This window comes from Quercus lobata, chromosome 2, assembly GCF_001633185.2.
Source record: "Quercus lobata isolate SW786 chromosome 2, ValleyOak3.0 Primary Assembly, whole genome shotgun sequence".
NCBI classification, from domain to species: domain Eukaryota; kingdom Viridiplantae; phylum Streptophyta; class Magnoliopsida; order Fagales; family Fagaceae; genus Quercus; species Quercus lobata.
Window position 1 is genome coordinate 51,531,858 of NC_044905.1, and position 22,790 is coordinate 51,554,647.

At 35.4% G+C, this 22,790-nt stretch overlaps 1 protein-coding gene across 3 annotated transcripts; it reads right to left on the bottom strand.

Moving 5' to 3' along the window:
* Nucleotides 1–534: 534 nt before the first annotated feature.
* On the bottom strand, nt 535–13,303 carry LOC115975803 (ultraviolet-B receptor UVR8). Of its 3 annotated transcripts, none has more exons than XM_031096789.1 (10): nt 12,994–13,301; nt 12,133–12,243; nt 11,969–12,029; nt 11,559–11,677; nt 8,890–8,975; nt 8,512–8,713; nt 6,507–6,608; nt 6,057–6,170; nt 3,360–3,416; nt 535–894 (listed from the first exon to the last, which is right to left on the bottom strand). In XM_031096789.1, the coding sequence occupies exons 1-10, from the start codon at nt 13,168–13,170 to the stop codon at nt 688–690; spliced, it is 1,236 nt and encodes a 411-aa protein (XP_030952649.1). In that variant the 5' UTR covers nt 13,171–13,301; the 3' UTR covers nt 535–687. The 3 variants fall into 3 exon arrangements, with proteins under 3 accessions (XP_030952649.1, XP_030952650.1, XP_030952651.1); XM_031096790.1 differs by having other exon boundaries at nt 6,555–6,608; nt 12,994–13,299; XM_031096791.1 differs by lacking the exon at nt 3,360–3,416 and having other exon boundaries at nt 12,994–13,303.
* Between the last annotated feature and the right edge of the window lie 9,487 nt (nt 13,304–22,790).

Here is a 22,790-nt window from a genome sequence, read left to right on the forward strand (position 1 = left end):
TTTCTCGCAAGGAAGAGATAAGTGGAAAAAGAATGTATAAAAAAAAATAAAAAAAGAAAAAAGAAAAAGAAAAGAAAAGACAGTGTTATTACTTCAAGAGAAATAATATGTCTACAACATTTTTACAACAAATTTTAAGTGGCAAATTATTACTAATTGTTATTGTTGGGGTAAAAAAGTAATCTTAGTATTAGTTTGAAATTTGAACCAATAACAACTAACCACCTGTGATTTATTGTAAAAATGTTGTAGACGTAGTATCTCTCTTACTTTAAACACCGTTTGTTGAGTTGTTCATTTTATACACATGGCTGAAATTTAAAGAGCGAACCTAACGAACTGTTAGGTATTGTATCTAAGTTTTGCCTGTTTCTAAAACATCTAAGGTTCAAATTTCCTAGCTTTCTAAAACATCTAAAGTTCAAACTAAAACATCTAAGGTTCAAATCTCCTAGCATTTTTAAAACATCTAAAGTTCATACCTTCTTTTTTCCACTATAACTATTGAATTAAAAAATAAATAAAAAAACTAAATTCAAAACCAACAATCTAATCACCAAATTATTTATCAGATCAAACTGTTCCGTCTATGTTGCTTTGTTAATAAGTGTCCCTTAAGTTATAAGTTATACAGCCTAAAATTTATGATGCTTGTTTTTAGAAACTTGGCATCATCATTTAATCACATCACTGTTTAGATTCATCAGTATCCTTCCATTCAACAATAGCTAGAGTATGGCGTCCCCCACAAGCAACGAGTTTAGCAATCCAACGACCCTCAGCTGCAGCATCACCAAGATTTCTTGGAGGTGGGATGTTTATGGGCACTTCCAATGGTTGACCAGTAGTCACCTTTCGACCATATCCAAGACGTCCATGGTCACCTCTACCAAACTGCCCAAATCATTATCAGTCATCATAATTAGTACTTCCAACTGTCTAAAAATGTGGCAACCAATCAACCCGATCAAATATAAAAAAAAAAAAAAAAAAAAAAAAAAAAAAAAAATTAAAAAAAAAACAGCATGAAACAAAACTAGAATATAAAGAAGACACAACAAACTACTTATCAAAAAAAAAGAAGACACAACAAACTATCAGATGACCAAACAAGAATGAAATGAAACTATATCTATGTTACATTCTGAAGTAGAACAGAAATTTAACTCCTTGTGAAGTGGTTTTGCTGATAATAAAGCAGCAACTAAAATAGGTTTGTCTGACTATCACTTTTCTTAGAAGAGAAGGTGGTGTACAGCTGTTGAATGGAATAGAATGACTGTCACGATATTCATCTGGAGTCTGCTAGAGCTGGGTGGGTCAATTTGGGTGGCATGGACCAAGCATATCTGTTGAAAGGTCATTTTGGGAAATTGCTGTTCCATTTGACAGCTCTTCGGATTGGAGGAAGATCCTCCATTTGAGAGATGAAGCAAGGTCTTTATTGAGAGACTCGTAGGCAGGCAATGGTGAACAGATATTCACTCGACCTGACAATTGGCATCCAGATGGCCCTCCACTCTTGAAATATGGCCATATGATTTTAATGACCCTGCAATAAAACCTACCAGCAAATTGTTTACTATTACATCTGATGGTCATTGTAATTACCAGATCTGACGATCTAGTTCACGTCTAAGAAAAGATGTTTGATGTGCATTTGGGTGGTGAGAACAACGTGGAATGGCTCCCAGCACATAATAAGCAATACAATTGCAAGGAAACCTGGAATTATATTTGTGTCTGAAAATCTGTTGTAAGTTTGGTGGAGGCTGGTTTGGTTTCCAAAACACATTCCTAAGCACACCTTATATTAGTTGGTTAGCTATTCCTGATAGGCCAACAACTTAAAACAGGCTTGTCGCCTGGGTATATCAAGGTGATTACCTGTTCTTTCTGTAGAAGCAAGCTAGAATCAAGGGATCATATATCTCATGAGAGTTCTTTCTCTAAAAGAATCGGGTAAGGGGTGGTAGAGAAAATGTCTCATTAAAAAAGGAAGACTGGAGACCCATGTTAAAGTATTGAGTTTATTTTGATGTTAATGGCCCAAGAGGCCCAGTTATGTTATAAGCCCTTATTGGGCTCACCCTGCTTCTAGTCTCTATATATTATAACCTGTTAGGATTCACTATAATTGATGAATTGAGTATAGAATAAAGATGTAGCCGCTAGGACATTATTCTATGGATGTTGGACATTGGTCGAACCACGTAATCCCTATTTTCTTTTTATGGCTTCTGCTTCTTTATATTATTTTATTCTCGTCTTTAACAACTGGAATTTTGAATTAGCTTGGACTGTGAAGAAGGTGAAGAGTAAGAATTTTCAGAAAGTCATCTGCAGCTTAGCTGGGACAGCAGCTATTTACCACCTATGGCTGAAAGAAATGGAAGGACTCATGATGGCAAAGGTGTGCACTACAGAACAAGTGATTTCAAGAGTTATCATTAATCTTAGAGTCAGATTATCTTGGTGTAGGAATGTAAAAAACACCATCTAAAATAGGTTCCTTTGTAGCACTTGTAGAATTCCTTTTTCTGTGCTTGATCGATGATCTGGTTTGGTGTGCTTAATGGATCTCTGATGTAGGCTTCCCTTGGTTGGTTGGCTGTTTCTGGTTTTGGCTTGTGTTGTATTTGAATTTGCCGCATAAACAGTGTGTTGTACTGGTGTGTTTCCAAGCAATGAAATTTATTGTTCATTTGAAATATATATATCTATATATATATATATATATATTCTACATTCAATACCGTGTCACCCAAAAAAATTCTCAAGCCAAATTGGTGTTCTCAACTCTCTAGTGAGTTTGGTATTGCCCCAGTGAAGAAGACTTTGGACACATGATAACAATAAGAAAACATAATATAAATAGACTAATGCAAGTCAGTAAATACAATAAATTTCAAGCACTTACTTGCATTAATGGAAGATAATATAAATAATTACCTAATGTAAAAGACCTTGAGAATAGTCAAAATCAAATCACTATTTCTCCTAATCTCTTAATCTCTTAGCATGTCCCCTTATATGTCATGTGGCATAATTGCCAAACTTTATAGATGTAATATGCCATGTTAATGTCTTTTTTTATTATTATTGTAAGTTAATAACATTCTTGATAATTTCAAATGGCGTATACCATGTTAATGTCATAGTTACATTCTTAACACTTGTATGGTACAAACGCCAAGAAAATCCACCAAGGTGAGCTAATGCACGTTCAATTTTTTTTTTTTTTTTTTTTTAATTCATGTTTTTATTCTTATTATTTTTTTGAATACATGTTCATTGTTTATATTCAAATATCAGTCTTCTTGTCACAGCATTGACGTGAAAGTGTTCAAAATACATACTGAGAATATGCGCCCATCATGCGTAAGTGCAACCGAATGCGTGCCTCCACAAGACACCTGGATCACAGATTAGAAAATTTTGTAACAGACTTTCAAAAAGGAGAGTTTTTTTTTCCCCAAAGATTTCTAAGTATTGAAATGATACTGAAAACAATTTCCCTAATAGCCTTTGGAGGAACATGCACATCCGTAGGATTTGCAACAAAAGCAAAATGAGGATGCATAGGGCATCACCTGAAAATGAGTATAAAAAACTTAATGGTGTCATAAGTTGTGTGCTAAAACTATGACATACATGATTACACCATGCTAAGGACTCAATTAATATGTAACAGACCACAAAATAGACTCATCTTTGTTCCTGCATAAATGATCTCATTTCCATGGGATGCTAACCCTTTGTCAATTCAAAAAGATGTCTATCATGCCATGAACACAAAAAATATGGGATAAGAATGAAGTAAATGATAACGATAACAAGGAGGTATCTCTAAACCTAACATTTTTTTTTTTTGATAAGTAATAAGAATTCATTGATAATAAAAAAGATCCACCCAAGCACACAGGGAGTATACATGGGGGAGCAAGTCAAGAACGAAAATTACAAAAGTCAAGTAAATCCAAAATAGAAAAAGGATGGTTTCTCCACACAGAGAACCATTCAAGTAAGGTTCGGATGAAAAGAAGCTTGAGGTCAGGCATAGCACGCTCAAAGTCTTCAAAGCATCTACTATTCCTCTCCTTCCAAATACACCACATCAAACAAAGAGGAACGACCTTCCAAATAACTCCATTGCGGAGGCGACCAAAGTGACCTTGCCAGCAAGCAAAGAGACCAACAACAGACGAAGGCATGATCCAACACACTCCAAATAAACCAAAAACCATATCCCATAACTCCGAAGCAACCGGGCAATGAAGGAAAAGATGGTCTACACTTTCACTACTACACTTGCACATATAACACCAATCCAAAATGCAAACCTTTCTTTTCCTTAGATTGTCAATAGTCAAACATTTCCCCAAGGCTGCGGTCCAGACAAAAAAAGCCACTCTAAAGGGGATCTTCTGCTTCCAAATACTTTTCCAAGGGAAAATATGCTCACTATGGCCAGCAAGAAGATGGTAGTAAGCACTAACCGTGAACCCCTTACTCTTACAAGGCAGCCAAAATCTCTTATCCTCCTCGATTCCCCTTACAGGAGTGCTATAAATGGAGTTGATGAAGCTCCTGAAAGCTTCCAATTCACGATTATGCACCTCCCTACAAAACTGAATCTCCCAATGGAGGACTCCATTGGAGAATTTCATAAGATCCGCCACACTTGCCTCTTTGCTACAGCTAATCCTATATAAATCGGGATAGCGGACAGCGAGAGAGGAAGTCCCACACCAACGATCTAGCCAAAACTGCACTTTTGAACCATCTCCAATATCATACATAATAAACCGAGATAAAGAGTGCCACCCCCTGCTAATATTTTTCCACAAACTGACACCATAAGGACAAGAGGAAGACCTAGAACGCCAACCACCCCAATCACAACCATACTTTACCTCTATCACTTGACGCCAGAGAGCATCCCTTTCTTGCCCGAATCTCCAAAGCCATTTCCCTAAAAGAGCTATGTTGAAAGTTCTCAGGTTCCTAATCCCTAAACCACCTGAAGAAAGCAGGGTACACACCGTAGACCAATCAACCAAATGAAATTTGGGCTCATCTCCTAGGCCACCCCACAGGAAGTCCCGCTGAAGTCTAGCAATACGGTTGGCCACAGAGGCAGGAATAGGGAATAAAGAGAGAAAATAAGTAGGAAGGTTAGAGAGCGTGCTTTTAATTAAAGTGACTCTACCTCCCTTAGATAAATATAATTAAACCTAACATGAATATCAGCAATTTCATTATGGATTTTTAAGCATGTAAATTAATTGAAATGGCACTTAATAGTATTTTTATATTGGAATTATACACACACCTCATGGGTTTTGAAGTCTGAACCCATGGCCTCACCCTCCATCTCACTCTAATGAAAGAGGGGAGGAGGTTCCCTTTTTATTAAAGCTAATTGGCAACTACATTTCATAGAGTTTTCTACAAATACAACAATTATTTGGAGAAATAACATATTTCCCTTTCAATAATTAGCATTTGTGTTGAATCTTTAATAACTGTTCTCTGTTTTAAAAATAAAATAAAATATTAAAAATATAAAAAGTGATTCTGAAAATTGGATTTATGCCTTTAAACTATGGGAAACACTGGAAGTTCTTTATGGTGTTGCTTCCACAAGTACTTGGGGAATCCAGAACAAATATCTCTATCCCAGAGGATGTTCTCTTTTTTCTTTTTCAGTTTTTTTCTTGTCCATGGTTCTTGATATGATCTAGTACTTTTGAACCTGTTGCAGACCCTCAGATTATTTATTAATTTGTTTTTTGGTAATGCAAGACATGTGGAACGATGTCCTTGGATTAAAAGTAAAGTTAAAACTTAGCAGTTTTGATTTTTAAAATATATATATGCTAGCAGATTTTATTCTATCTCCCACTCATTCAACACTATGCAGATTATGACACCATATTTGTGAGCTGTACATCCAACTATAATCCAATTAAGCTAATCTATTGCTAGTGATGTGCCCAAAATAAATCTATGCTGGTTCCTGAACAATACAAATAAATAAAAAATGTCAGTACCTGAACAATGTCCTCTCCAGCTAGTAAATTAACCCTCTGAGGCACCATTTTACTGCTCTTGTCATTATCTCCAAATCCCAGCCTCCCATGTTCACCTCTTCCCCATCCATACACCTGCAAGGGAATGGCTGATATTTTAAGGCAATAAACTTAAAACCTTGAGTGTAACTCGGCTTCTTTTTCCAGTAGGCAATGGCCTAGCCAGTTGCCAATTCAGTTATAACATAAAACATAAAAGGATAAATTAATAGTAAAGATAGTACAAACGTTAACTTTTGCTTTGGTTGCAAATCATGACTAAAATGAATTAAAACGCTATCTGAATTCTTAAGCGGGATTAATTTTTATTCTTAAACAAAATCTCACTTCAAATTCCAATTTGGTCAATGTAACTTTGAAGCTTCATGTTTTCAACTAATTTCACCTGAACAAGTAAAAATAACAACATACAATAGATGTACACCAAAAAGAATGTCTTGAGAGAGAGAGAGAGATCACTTCTCCATCATCCGTCAATGCAGTAGAATGCCAGCCTCCAGCAGCAATATCAACCTAGATGTGCATACAGGTAAAGGGGATGTCAGACGAGTTACAACATGAACCAGTAAATAAGCACAGCTTTAAATATTTATCTAGCATAACATATGTAAGTCATTGTTTCCATCCTAGCTAAAGCATAAACGTCAACAACGAAAATTAAAGATTAATTAGTTAAAACTGGCCAACAAGAAAACGTATAAGAATATAAGATATCAGAACTTGTAAAACATTGGAAACTGAATGATGCGGGAGATGAAAGAGAATTATTATTTAATATTATTTATGTTTGCAAGTCAATTGTATTTTTATGTTTTAGGTCCTAGTAGTTTATTGGGCTTTTAGTATTTTAATTTAGAAGTAAGGTTATTTTTGTAATAAGGCAATTAGGGTTTCCTAGCCAGCAAGGGTATTTTTGTAATAAGGCAATTAGGGTTTCCTAGCCAATTAGAACTAGGGTTTAGTAATCCTTTATAAGCAACCTATTGTATTCCTTGAGGAGATAGTTGATATTTTGATGAATGAAAACAATGGCCGTTTGGTCTTTCTTTGGTCTGGTGCTGACTCCAGGTCTACCCTAGGTGCTGACTCCTAGTGGTTTCCCCGCTTGGTGCTGACTCCAAGCAAGGCCTAGGTGCTGACTCCTAGGTCATATATTTTATTTTTCCGTTATTTCAATTTTGTTCTGGTTGTCCTGCGTCACTGAAACTAGATAGAAGCAAAAAAATTTGCAGTTCTATTTGATGTTAGGAAGGTGCGCGTTATCTAATGTTTATTATGATTTGCATAAGTAGTGCAGGTCTACCCTAAGTGCTGACTCCTAGTGGTTTCCCCGCTTGGTGCTGACTCCAAGCAAGGCCTAGGTGCTGACTCCTAGGTCATATATTTTATTTTTCCGTTATTTCAATTTTGTTCTGGTTGTCCTGCGTCACTAAAACTAGATAGAAGCAAAAAAATTTGCAGTTCTATTTGATGTTAGGAAGGTGCGCGTTATCTAGTGTTTATTATGATTTGCATAAGTAGTGCACGTTATCAACTTCTGATAGTACTAAACGTTTCCACCAAATGTTTTATCCACATTTGTGAAAAAACTAAGTTGCATCTCCCGTCTTGTTTCAAGGATTCACATGCTTTTATCGTAGATGCAAATGAGGACTTCGCAAAGAAACTACATAATGTACTCAGTTATGTCTCTGTAGTAGTTCTAGAATGGATTTTTTAGACTAACATGATAGAAGAGTAGAAGCAATTGGCTAAATAAGCAACATTTCTATTTTGTCAAGACCTGACAAAACATGTGCTAATGGTTTTCATCTCAACCTTATGTGAACTCCTGACTGGGTTGATGCATTCAGCCAAGTGTATTCCAACAAACACATCAAGTTGCAAGCTTCCACACATGCTTCAAAGTTGAATGTGTCCATTAATTGGATGGAGGGTAAGGTTATGTATTCAAGATCTATTGGGTGCCTTTATAACTTACCAATAAAGCAGTGTATGAATGAAAAAAGAAAACACACTCCACAACCAATTGGATTCTTGAACCCTTTTTCTTCAATTGTTTTCACAAAATATTATGGCTCAAGGAAAACTTGAACTGTAAAAGTATTCATGCCTGAAAGCCCAAAAGCTTGCAACTAGATGAAGCCTAGTAACTAGGTCAACACAGGACTTTATAAGTCCCTCCTATGCCATGAGCCTAAGCATGCTTTACACCTAATTCAACAGAACGGTAATGGCAGAACTAGTGTAGAAATTATTAAACAGAGAAAATCAGAAATAACAAATTCGTAAAATTTCAGAAGCCACACGTTCAGATGAAATTGAAAGGAACATCCATGGTGATTGCCATTAATACCTAATGGAAATAAAGCAGGCAGATTAAAAAAAAAAAAAGATTTTAAATGAAAGTACAAACCAAAGTAAGTCCAGAAAGCCCATTAACAGGAATAGGTTGTGATCTTGGTTGAGTATCTCCGGTTCCAAGTTGTCCATATTCATTATTACCCCATGCCCATAAAGTTCCATCTTCTTGGAGAGCCAGGTTATGAAATGCTCCAACTGCAATGAGCCTCACACTTTCAAGACCTTGTACTCGAACAGGAACAGAGATCTGTTTTCTGTAAGTACAATATAAAGATTATGTCAACTAAAACAGAAAAACTACTTATTTATAAGCGTGCAGTTACAGTGCCAGTAAAGCACACTCCATAAGGTCAGTAACAAGCTGACCTGTTTAATTATTTAGGTACAAGAGATTCATAAAAAATAAAATGACAGAATTAGGGGGGTATACATGTCTCCAGGAGGCCATGGCTGACCCCATGTCCATACATTCCCATCACGTGTGAGTACTACAGAGTGAGTACCTCCTGCAGCTACCTGTGACATAAGAAATTAGAAGATATTAAATGCACAAATAGAGCTAGCAATGTCAATGTACGAATGCAAATATGCAGATAGAATGGAGAAGGAGGTGGAGACAAGAAACTTCCAATACTGTGCTTAAATAACAAATTAAAATCCCAGTCCCAGGTTACTTAAGAGTTCATTAATCAAAAAATGTGTTTTTTTTTTCTTTTTAAGTTAAAAAACATATACTTAGAGTTGCATTAATCAAAACAAATATGTGATTATCCATGCATGTTGAATAGATGAGGCACATAGAAACTATGAATGGTTTTATAAGTAAAGACTTATGCATTCCATGGATAAATCACTAGAATGAATCTTGGAATGAACTGCACTATGAATTGAAATGATAGCTAAAAGAAATGGATCAGTTCATTGAATGAGTTTCAAAAACTGTAATCATGAAGATGATGAAAACACAAGATTTACAAAATAACAGTGCTACAGTGATACTTAACTTAAGTTCAACTGCATCATATCCATCATATGAAGATGAAAAGCGTTTCTCAATATGGGTGTAACACTATGTTTGGTTTGGTGAAAATAGGAGGGAAGGAAAAGATTAGGGAAGAAATTGATGGAAAAGTGGCTTGGTTCCCTTCTTTGGTTCATGGGAAGGAAAGGTATAGTTGATGATGTGGATGGATGGGATTTCAGACGAGTCCACCATCTTGTGTCACAAATTGGGTTCATGTTACTTTAATGCCCTTTATTTTACTAATTTATTGCTTTTTTAATAGTTTGTTATTTTGCTGAACCTTTTTCCAATTTTTTAAATACATAATTTTTTGTTTCTATCTTATCCAAGCTTAACTAGTTATTTTCCAGGTGTGAGATGTTGAAATCAAAAAAAAAAAAAAGTATTTATACCCCTTAATAAAACGTGCAAAAAATAAAAAAAGTTGAAATGTTATATGGATTTATAGTTATCATATATTTTATATGCGTGTGTGTTTACAATTTTTCTCTTTTACCCAAACTTAACAAGTCGTTTTCCGCACATGGGACATCTGATCCTAAGAAAATTACTTGTAACCCCCTAATAAACATGCAAATTCAATATATATATATATATATATATAAAATTGTACTTATATAATATTGAAATATGTCAAATATATCCATAAGGGCATAAAAATCAAACAACATATTTTCCTTTACAAACCAAAAAAGTGCAAGATTTATTCCTTTTTTTCTATCTTTTCCTCCCTACTTCCAAACACACATAAGGAAAGATATCCTCTTCTCTTTCCTTTCTGTTCCCTCCCCTCAAGTGCGACCAAACATAATGTATTACTCTCTCCTCTCCGTCCCAATTTGTTTATCCTGTTTGAAAAGTCAAAATTTTTAAGGAAACATCATTTATTGTCTTGTTTGCCTTATAAAAATGTATAAGTTTACGAAACTACCCTTAAATAAATTTATCAAATTTTTTTTTTAAAAGAGTTATTCTTAATGAGGCAACTAAAAAGATACCCTAATTAGATTGATTTTTAAATATTTGTTAGTTTTCTTTTCAAATAGTTTTGAAAATAAAGTAGGGGTATAATAGAAAAATTAGTAAATTAATTACTTTTATTTTTAGAAACAGGACAATATTTTGGAACATCCCATAATGAAATAGAGGACAAATAAACTGAGACAGAGAGAGGTATTAATTATATACTATCTAGAAAAATACGAGAAAATGAAGAAATAAATACCCCCCACTCCCCTATCTCCCTCATGTGGATAACAAAAGCAATGCTAATTAGAATTTAAAATTCCATAATTGTAATTTTATTATTATTGAGGATCATTTGGGATAATGTTTAAGGTTTGAATTAGTTTCCTTATAAATATTTGATTTGACAAATGAAGTTTGATGTTGGAATTTTCCAATAGTTGACGGTTGATTCTTGGAAACCTAGGTGCTGATTCCTAGGTTTTTCCTACTTGGTGCTGATTCCAAGAAATCTAGATTCTGATTCCTAGGGTCTATCCTTTCTCTTCTGTTAATTGTTTTTCCCCAGTTTTTCCTTTTTGCACTTGTCTGGCATCACTCCCCTAATGAGACCACTAGTTCTAGACCAACTTAGGTTCCAAACCAGTGTCAAACTCTATTTCTGAATAGTGCATTCAAAAGATATCCAAAAAATCAGTATAATTGCAAAACATAATAAGACTCTAGCTCTGATCTTGATCATGAATTACATTGCCGGAGGAATTTAAAAGAGCTTACTTTCCTATTCTTCTGTTATTTTCCTAACAATGGAACAGCTATTTTAATGTCATTGTAGCCTGCAAAGATGAAGCTGACTTCCCAGAAAACCATGACAAGCTTATTTGCATGCCAAGTGGCTCAAATAAAATTCATAAAAACCAATGTCTATAATAATGCAATGTAGAGCTCCGGCGCTTAAAGCATATAAATATTTTGATAAGTAATAAAATTTTATAAAAGATTGAAGCATGTAATGCCAAGCTGCTGAGAAATAAAACAAAGCCAGAGAATGAGTATTAAATGCTTAAACTTCTAGTATAGTTCCACACATTGGCATGAATAAAAATTACCTGACGAACTACAAGCTTTGGGGCACAAATCTTAGGAATCACTATATCCCTTCGCAAAGGCCTACCAGTGTCATCTTTCCTCTCTGGTTCTTCCCCACATTGCCCGTACTCATTTCCACCTGCATCAATTTCCCACACATCAACAGAATACCACTAATCCTCACTCATTGAGACAACAAAGCAAAAATAAAGAAACCATACTTATATGTATCTTGTTATTTTTCAAAATGTCACAAACAAAATGCCAACTTAGCTAGTTTAATGCACTCAGGCCTCAGCTAAGTTGACTGAACCCTTTTTTAATTATAAAATATGAAAAATCTAAATCCCCAATGTTTTAACTACGTTTCTTTTTTTAATCTCAATAAAGTAAAGAAATAAGCAAGATAAACAAAGCTTAGTTAAATTACCCCAGGCATAAGCTCGGCCTTGTTCATCCACAGCCAAACAGTGCCACCCACCAATGGCTGCCTAGAACAAATCAAAACACCCAAAATGGAAATATTACACCAACAAAAACCAATCTTTCCACATTTAAACTCAAAGCAATAGTGATCAAAATTACAACAATTACCTGAACAATTTTAACATTGGCTAGTGCCTTAACCTGGCTTGGAATGTTCTCAGTCTTGGTCTCTGGTGGGTGCCCCAATGTCCCTCTTTGGTTCCACCCCCACGTGAACAACTAACAACCACCCAATCCAACCCAACAAAACAAAACAAAAATCAATAATAGTAGTAGATGTTAGAGATATACACTGATTCATAACCCAATTACATTGTAAGATACAACAAAATCGCTTTATAAAACTTACATAAACATTATAGATATACATGTATTAAAGTTATATTTATTATAAATTTGGAACATATTCAATTAATGACTAATTTAATCATCACTTGTGCAATAATATTGAACAAAGCTAACTATTTATAAACTATTTATATTTTTCCTCTCATCATATTACCAATCAACCTCATCTCAATGCCAATGGTATCATCATTTTGCAAAATCATGTCATCATTGAAATCTTCTTCTTCTTCTTCTTCTTCTTCATCTCATACATTTACTATCTTTTATTTTTCCTCTAAAATCTCAATTTAAACCCACCTATCAAAGTATCGTCCGATACATAAAAATATTCAATTATGTATTGTACAATTCATGAGTATAGTGGATACGTACCTACAATACGACACTCTCTTAGTTTGATCGGATTCGTATCGTTCGATACTAACAACTATAGTCTTAAATGCAAGACCTCATTACAAGGAAATGAGGCAGAGGTAGCGATAATTGGGCTTAACCATTTAAGATACAAAATACAATAATTTTCTAGCGTAGTTGTTGTTGTTGTAGTAGTAGTAGTAGTAGTAGTAGGAGTGAATTTAGAAGAGATAGAGAATATAATGAAGTGAAATAGAAGGAGGAGACCTTTCCGTCGTCGCAAATGGCGAGGGAGTTGCGGCTGCCGGCAACGACGGAGCGGACGGAATAGGAATCGAGGGCTTTGATGGGATACGCCCATTCTTTCTCTTCGTTGTTCCCTATTCCCAATTGCCCATCCTCTCCTGACCCCCAAGCGATGATAGCGGAGGTGTTGGAGGCCATTTGAGGGTAAGAGTGCTTGAAGTTGAAGCAGGTACTCAAGACTCAAGTGTGAGGGTGGGCGGCGAGTGGCTGTGTTGTCTACTTGTCTGTGTCTCTGTGTCCTTTTTTTTTTTTCTTTTTTTTTTTTAACTTTGTTGTGTGTATATGATAATGATATGATATGGCCAAAGATAAAAGTCACTTTCTACTTTCTACTTTCTACTTTTTATTGCTCTTGAGAGATTTGGGGAAAATTGCGTACCCGATTCGAAAATCTGTGCTTAGCTGGTTTTGGTTTAGTGGATGATAGTGTCATAGTGATGATTGATGGAGAGTGGAGACGTGGTCTGGCAAACGGCGACGTATGGTGTAAAGGGTTTTTATCTGGCAATAAAAAAAAGGGTATTTGCCAATTGGACAAGCCTAGGCTAGGGTATGCAGAAAATCTACCAACCTGTCAAATCCGACTCGACCCAACTTAACTCGTCGGGTTAGGTCGGTTTTTAGGGCTTAGTGGGTTGGGTTGGGTTACAAAAATTTTTTTATAATGGGTCTAGTTGGGTTTGGATCATAAAATTACAAACTCGCTAAACCCGACTCGACCCATCCATATTTTAATATATGTTTAAAATATATTATATATTTAATAAATTAAATAAAAAAAACAATTGTAGAGCACTTCCTCGATTCCTACTATCATATATAATATAAAATCCGATTAGTTCTTTTTATATATATTTAAATATATTATATAATTAATAAAAAAATTTAAAAATTTTAGATATATTTTGTTTATAACTAAGTTAGGAACTCATGTATATTTTGTTTATAAGTGAATTAGGATATTAGTTTATTTATATTTTGTTTATCAACTCAGTTGGATACTTAAACATATTTTGTTTACAACTAAGCTGGAATATTAGTTTATATATTAATGTATTTTTGTTTATCAACTCTGGTGGTAAGTGTGATATATTTTTTTCTGCTCAATTTAATAATAATATATAGTAATAAAAAAAATTGTCCAACCCATGGGTTCAACCCGACCCAACCCAACCCATGTGAGTTAGGTTGGGTTGGACTTATGTGATGAGTTGGGTTGGGTTGAATTTTTTTTAACCCACCATGGTGGTTTGGCTCAAAAAATCCCATCAACTCTACCCAACCCGACCCATGTACACCCCTAGCCTAGGCAAAAAATTTCACAACAAAAAATTAGATAAAAAACTATTAATGGTAGGTAAAAAATTATGTCAACAATGAGTCCAAATTAGAATTAATAATAAATTGCCACCTAAATTTTGTTGTGAACTTTTTTAGAATACATGCATGAATGAAGTCTCATAATAAGAATGTTAATATTCAAAACATTGGTTAATATAACATACCACTTTTACAACAATAATACATTTGTTTTGTTTTGTTTTATCTTTCATTAGTAGCCAATCATATCATTGTAGGAAGTATTTGTTAAAACTTTTGATTAGATAATAAATCTGAAAGTTTCTCAAAAAAAAAAAAAAAAAAAAGATAATAAATCTGAAAATTTTAGTATATTATCATATTATCATATACTATATAATAAAAGTTGGGCTTAGAAACCGTGGTTGTATCAAGCGGTTTCACCAAACTGTAGGAATTTTTTTAGATTTTTTTTAAAAAAATAGATGCATTTATTTTTGTTCTTATCTTCTTCTCCTATAATTTCTAAGTTGATAAAATTTTTAATTTGAATACAATCCAAATTCTTCATCTAATCCTTTTATTATTAATTTATCTATAATTTTTAAATTGATAAAAATCTTAATTTTATTATAATCCAAATTCTAATCCTTTTATTATTTATTTATTCTTTACTTAAATTATATTACTACATGTCAATAAAATTATTCATTTGATCACAATTTAAATTCTTCATTTAATCCTTTTATTATTAATTTATCTATAATTTATAAGTTGATAAAAATATTAATTTGATTACAACCCAATCCTTTTTATTATTAATTTATTTTTTACTATCTTTTTTACTTAAATTATATTACTACACATAAAAAAAATAAAAAAGAAAAGAAAAAAAAGAAAAGAAGAGGCATCACTTTTTTTATCTTTGGATTTCCTCTTCTCACACCGTTACTTTGTTTTTTCTTTGGATTTCCTCTTCACACACCACTTATTTTTTAAATTTAGATTTCAACTTCACACCTCCACAAGTTAGAATAATATTAGACTTTTTGTTTATATCAAGTTGGTCCCTATCTTTTATATTATATTTCAATTTAGTCAAAAACCGTTTAATTGTGTCAAAATGGTACCTAACTTTTTCGAAAAAACTAATGTGATAAACGGAACAATAAAAAATTATTTTTCATGTCACATAAACTACCAACTATACCACCACATCAGTTAAAAAAATTAAATTAAAATATGCACATGTGAGATGAGTTTGGGGAAACTAAAAGGTTCTAAAATTGCAAGCATCAAAACAACCATACGCTGCAAAGAGTGCGCCTATAACACACTAAGTACCAGTGCTCAGACAAGATAGACAAACAGAAGGTCTATTTCAAATTTCAATTGTCTTTGATAGACCATTAGCTCTTGTGAAAGAATTTCTGGACCCACCAGCTCGAATGTGTTGCAACGAATAACACGCAATAGCAAGACTTATTAACACACCAACCCATCTATCCTTTTTGGTTATGTTTGGTTAAAGGGATGGAAAAGTGACAGGATAGAAAATTGTGAGAAGATAGAAAAAATTTTAATTTCTCTCATTTTTATTTGGTTAGAAGCAGAAAAGTGGAGAGATGGAAAAAATGAGTTTGTAAAAAATTTACGCATACACCCTTGTTAAAAAATGATGGCCAATTAATACAAAAAAGTGACAAATAACCAAAAAAAAAAAAACAATCACCCAATTTATTAAAAAATAAAAAACATCCCAAAAAAAAATCATGTCCAGTTATACCCAAAAAGAAAAAAAAAAAAATTAAAAAAAAAAAAAAAAAACAACAACAACAACTATCAATCCCACAGCCCAGAAAAAGAAAAAAAGAAAAAGAAAAAGAAAAGGCAACGTCCAAGGAAAAAAAAAAAACAAAGAAATGAACTAGACATGGGCATTTTTGTCCATTAAACAATCTCATTTTCTCCCTTCAGTTTTCTCTCCATTTTGGAGAGAAAACTTTTTAGTGATTCCAGGGAGAAAACACTTGGGCCTCATGCCCTCACCATTTATTTTCCTTCCTCCCCACCCAAGTGCCCAACCAAACACACTCAAAAAAAATTTCCTTCCCATTTTCTCTCCAAAGTTTTCCATCCACCCTATTTCACCTCCAAACAAACACACCCTTATGGTGTCTACAAATAAACTAGGGGCTACCACCATCAGAAGAATTAAAGCGCCTGGATGTTCAAGGCAATCTGCGGTTCAATCATTAAGGGCTCGTTTGGATTGAAGAGAGAGGGAGGAGAAGTGGAGGAGAGTAAAGTAAAATAGGCTAATTTTGGGCCAATTCTATTCCACTCTACTTTACTCTCCATTCCTCGCTCTCAATCCAAACAGACCATAAATATACTTAGACAAGATTTTGTTATTATTTTGTATACCGCATATGAATTATACGTTTATGATATAGGTTCCAATGATGAAATGTTGTTACACATTTATAATTAATATGGATAGACATGATTTTATCAAATAAAAATCACTCAAAATGATAATTTTTGCCTGATTACATGTTAATTATAGTTATAAAAAATTATCACAATTAATATTTTTCTTTACAAAAAATTAAAAATACATTGTTTGTTCTATGTAATTTTGTACACTATTGAATTCCAAAAAATAGGACTACCCTATACACATTTTGATTTGGCTTTACCATGACACAAATGTCTTCCACTAGCTGACATTGATAGAGTTATATAGGCAGAAATTCCAAACAAAAACACATACCCTATTGCATAGGAAGCCATAGCTCAATTCATAATGCATGGACCATGTGGCGCAACAAATAAAACTTAGCCTATATGGTTAATGGCTCTTGCACTAAAAAAATTCCGAAGAATTTTTACAACAAGGCGACAATTGATGTTGATGGATATCCAATTTATAGAAGAAGAGATGATGGAAGATTTGTACAAAAATGAGATGTCAAATTAGATAATGGTTATGTTGTTCCTCACAATATCAATATATTGGTAAAATATTGTTGAGGGTCATTTGTGAGAATCCAAGTAGAAAGAAGAAAAGCCCAACAACAAGGGCAACAAAGAATTGGCAAGCAGATGGCAAAACCATTAGGCCCAAGCGACAGGAATAATGGATCATAGGCCCATCAAATAAACAAATGGGCCTTGAAGAGGCAAGTGGACTTAAAGAAGCCCGGAAAGAGAGAAATAGCATACTTATAGCCAGTATATGATGTAGAAAAGTGAGAAAGGGTCGTCGCAGGCCCAAAGTAATGCAAACAAAGAAAGTAAGGGGTTTATGGCAGACCCACGAACCCCAAAGATGAGAATAAGGTAATTAGGCCAAGAAAGCCCAATGAAGTTAGTAAAAGCCCATGAGAATGCAGAGTTAGTAAAAGGGCCAAGGAAGCCCAAAGAAAGCAAGTGGGCCAAGGATGCCCAAGAGAAAGACAAAACGGACACAGGAGCCCATAAGTAGGAAAACCAATGGCCATACCAAGCCATTAGGGGAAACAGTAAACGGCTGGTTTAAAGAGGTCCAGCAGGATTGAGTCATTACAGTAGAAATAATAGAACAATATGGCAGAAAATGAGGGAAATCAAGAAGTAGGCCAAAGAAATATAAGGCCCATCATCAAATAAGGCCCAGCTTCTAAAAGGAGCAAGAAATCGAAAAGCAGCCCACATAAAAGGTCAAAGAAAATGGACGGCAGGCTATGCAAGCAAGCCTCCAGACCACGGCAAACGTATGGGCAGCAGACAGATTTTAGACACATATGAAAGGAAGGCATGCGCAAGGCCCAGGCACCACCAGCCTGTACCCAACTAATACAGGGCATGGTGAGGTCGGGGGTCAGAGATTTAGAAGACATGGTTTGGTGGTGGGGAGAGGGGAAAAATCTATTTTTGAGGTTCCGGCTCAGGCTCTTTCGGGGAAGTGTCCAGCTGGGATGACTTACTACCAAAAAGAAGCAAGCTGAGTTGCAAGCTGAGTTGGAAGCATGCTGAGTTGGAACCACTAGGAAGAGAGAAAGAACCCAGACTGTAGCAGGAAAGGGTGCCATGGCAGACAAACAAACATAATACCCTTCTTTGTCTGGTGATGAGGGGGTGGCACACAGACGGATCAGTGGTGGTCGGCCAGTACACCTAGACCAGATAAAGGAGGTTAAGGGTTAAAACAGTAAAATTCGGTCACGGCAGGCACTTGTTGACACCCTATTTTGCAACCCGTATTTAACCTCACATAGAGGGTAAAAGGGTAATTTCACATTGAAAATATGCATCTTGATTTTGGTCATTAGATCCTTAATCTCATTTCACCAAAATGATCTTGATGTTGTAACGATTAAATCAACTGGTCATGAGCCCTAATCGGACCATTAGATTGAAAGTTATCATCAAATCAAGTTTTAATGGCTGAGATGCACTAGCACAAATTGAGTCTAACTATATGTGATTATGAACAATTGATTCCAATTGGTTATAAGTATAATCAATTTGAGATCGATGATGTGTCATAATTTGATTGGTTAGGACTACATTTTATGGTAGGGTTGCACACACCTAATTAACTAGATAGTTAAACATTAATTATTCAATGAGTAATTTGTGCAATTATCTTTTAATTAGAGTAAATTTGGAACCAATTAAGTCTGAAATGGGAGTGATTGGAACTATTTAATGTTAATTGGGAGCTAATTTGGGACCTATTAATGTTAATTGTGCTAAAACCATTTTCTAACAAATGACCTCTTCTCACCATTTCATCGATATCTCTCAGAATATTTTGAATCTGTGAATGAGGTTAATTTTCTCAGAAACTAGACATCCGGGGCTTCAATTTGTGCACAAGAATGAGACAATTACAATCAGAATTGAGGCAGATATGATTTTTCAAAGTTGGCTCTACAGGCTGTTACAGCAGCTACGGGAAAACCGAACTTTGCTTGCTTCTTCACTCTCATCAATCTCCACATTTAAATGGGAAAACCAAACTTTGCTTGCTCTTCACTCTCATCAATCTCCACATTTAATGCACCAGATTTCCTCAAAGGTTAAAATGAGGTCTAGGTTTATGATTCTTTGTCAACCCTCATTAAATGGCCTTCCATTCATATTTCCTCCACCACTACTATATAAACCCCCCCTCTCCTTCATTCCAAAGCACACAAAAAACCCCCCCCTCTCTTCTCTTCTCTTGAGTTCTAGTGAAATTGAGTAGTCTTGTCATATCTTAATCTTCCTGAGACTCAAAGTATTAAGTGAGACTCACTCTCCCTCTCCTAGATATTCTTTTCCTCCACCCTTAGGACCTCCATCAAGAGTCCCTTCCTCCACCATATGAATCTTGCATGAAGGTATAATCCACTTCCCTAACTGTTTGTTTATGTTGCCATGATGAGAATTTAAGATTAAAGCATGATAATTCCCTTGAATATGTTTGAATGTTCTTAATTGTTCTTATGTATTCTTCACATGTTCTTGGTTGTTCATCACATGTTCATGCATATCACTAGATTTAATCTTAGATTTACATCAAAAATATGAAAAACATGTTTGTTTAATAATTCTTTCAAATTCTTGAATCTAGGTTATCACCATCCACACACATTCACTAGAATTTATTTTTTCAATCCTTAATAAATTGAATTAGGATTTATCACATGCACACACATTAAATTCAACATGCAAATTGATTGATAATATATTGGATGATGTGATATGAATGTTGGCCACCATAGTCTAGAAGACCGGTTTCACCGGACAAGGTGGGTGTCTAACACCTTCCCACCTTGTAACATAGCCTCCGAGCTTAGATCAAGGGTTAGTAGATCAAATGCTTATCCATGTAATTTTCAATTTCTAGATTGTAACTAGGAAACAAAGCCATGTACTTTATCTTAGATTGTATTTAGGACCAAAACCATGTAATTTTCCTATGATCAATGTAAATTCAATTTCAAATTAATAAAATGAAAAAAAATTTCAATTATGGTTTTCTTATTTTTCCAATAATTAAATAAGTGGTGACTCCATTGTAAAACCCTTAATCTAAAGAGAGAAATATAACTAGTTGAACCTCCATTTTGAGAGGCAATAATACGACTCGACCCATTCACATGGGTTTGGCTCAACATCCTATAAAAATGGGCCGGGGGCGCGGTCTCTCACAGCACTATAAAAAGAGGATCTTGCCATGAATAGAAAAACAGAGTAACAACGGGAACCATAACTAAGAAATAGGATTTGAAAAAAGATACCAAGAAATAAAAAAGAAACGAGTGGGAGGGAAATAAAGAAAACAACCAGAAAGAAAATAAAGTGAGAATTAGAACGGTAGGCATGCACCGGTAGATGGACTCCCTCTCTCCCTCACGAAATCGTGCTCTCTGTTAAAACCAAAGAGGGTCTCTGTGCATAAATCATTCAGGTTCGTTTCTCTCAGGGCAGTTAATCTCCACGGCAGGACTTTTCCTAAGAGATTAATCGTGTTACGAAGGAACGTTCTTCCCTCTCTGGCTTTGCTCCTGCTGACTAGATTTTTGTTGATTTCTTCATCTTCCGATTAACCCATACATATTACTATTTGTCCCCCTTTTATTCTGTTCTTTTCCTTCTGTAAAAGTGATTATTATTACTGTAATTGTGTTTGAGGATTGTTTGGTCATTTTCTACTAAGTAGCCAAATATTTTATTTATTTTATTATTATTATGTCTATCTGCCATAACTTGTCTGAAACAGCTCTGCCTGCTGCAAGTACGTTCCTGGCAAACCAGGCTTAGTTTGCGCACAAGCTGGACCAACTTGAGTTGCAGCTGGACCGGTTCCAACTCCCTTATCCAGAAAACTTAGGCCTAGTGCAGCAGGAAGCAGCCCAACACCACTAGCACAACCCACCACTTTACAATTGGCGACTCCACTGGGAAGTTAGGAAACAGATAGGGGTGAAAAAAAAAAAACAGAACCCCTCACAAACAATGCCACCAAAGTCCAAAACGACACGAAATATGAGTGTCGTGCCCTCGCAAGCAGAGTCCAGGCCAACAACACCTCACCAACAGCAACCTAACCAAACGGAAGGTGCCAACAGAATGGGGGCTGATCCTTAGCCGCAGCCAAGAATTCCCACGGACAATGTCAGTACTTTTATTGAAGTATTGCAATCACTGCAGCACTCTTAGCAACAAATGATGGAAAAAATCCATCAACTAAAAGCAGACAAGATGAAGGAGAAAGGAAGCCAGCATGACCCAGAGCATGCGGCAGACAGAGAAGAGACACTAGCAGGAGGTGTCCCACGGAATGCAGAACAGCGTTTCATTACTATGGCTGAAGTAGCGGCTCTCCTGGAACAAGAGAGAGCCAGAACACCTAAGGAGAGGTTTTACGCACGAAGGCCTCCTTACCCATTGAAAGTACTCAGCAAACCATACCCCGAGAGGTATGAGCCGAGGGCCTTTGCACAATATGATGGCAGGAAGGGAAGTGCAGTGGAGCACGTGAGCAAGTTTATTGATACCCTTGGCCCTTACACTGCAGACAAAGATTTATGTCTTCAAGAATTTTCAAAGTCACTGTGTGACTGGGCATACACCTGGTACATCGGCCTAAAACCAGGATCGATCCCAACTTGGGATGACATGGTGGATGTATTTTGCACTAAGTACTTCCACGGAAAGGAAACAGTAATGCTTGCAACCCTACAAGCGACCAAGCAAAGGAATGGCGAAGATATGATGGAATACATCAAGAGGTTCAGGGACATAACACTTGACTGCTATGACCACTGTGAAGAAAGAACTTTAGTAGAAATGTGTATGACTAACATGATTCAGGAATTCAGACTAGTCCTGGAAAATCTAGAAATTTTCCAGTTTGCACAGCTGTTGCAGAAAGCTAGGAAGACGGCCCAGTCCGTAAAACCAAGCTCAGACAAAAGAAATGCCCCGCAGGCTATGGCGGTGTCCACTGGAGAACGGAGAAGGAAAATCGAAGGGAGGGAATATGATACGCCCCCACCCATACCGTGTACCCCTAAGGAACTGGACGTGCTATTAGACAAATGGATAGCAGACGGAATCTTTAAATCCAACCAAGTTTCCAAAGAACCCACGGAGGAAGAAATAAGAGACCCTCGCTTCTGCCGCCTGCACAACTATGTACAACATCCCACCGTAGAATGCTGGGCGCTCCGTAGATTGGTGCACCTCAAGATTAAAGAAGGCACACTGGAGTTAGTTTTTCCTAGGTTTTATTGCAATTTTGGAAAGACTTGGAGTCAAGATGTAATTTTATGGAAAAAAACTAGGGTCAAAATATGAATATTGAAAAGTTCCGGGTCAAAAAGCAATTTTTGAGGAAGACCGGGGTCAAAATATGATTTTGGGAATTTTTGGGATTAAAACATGATTTTTGGGATTAAAAAATGATTTTTGGGAATTTT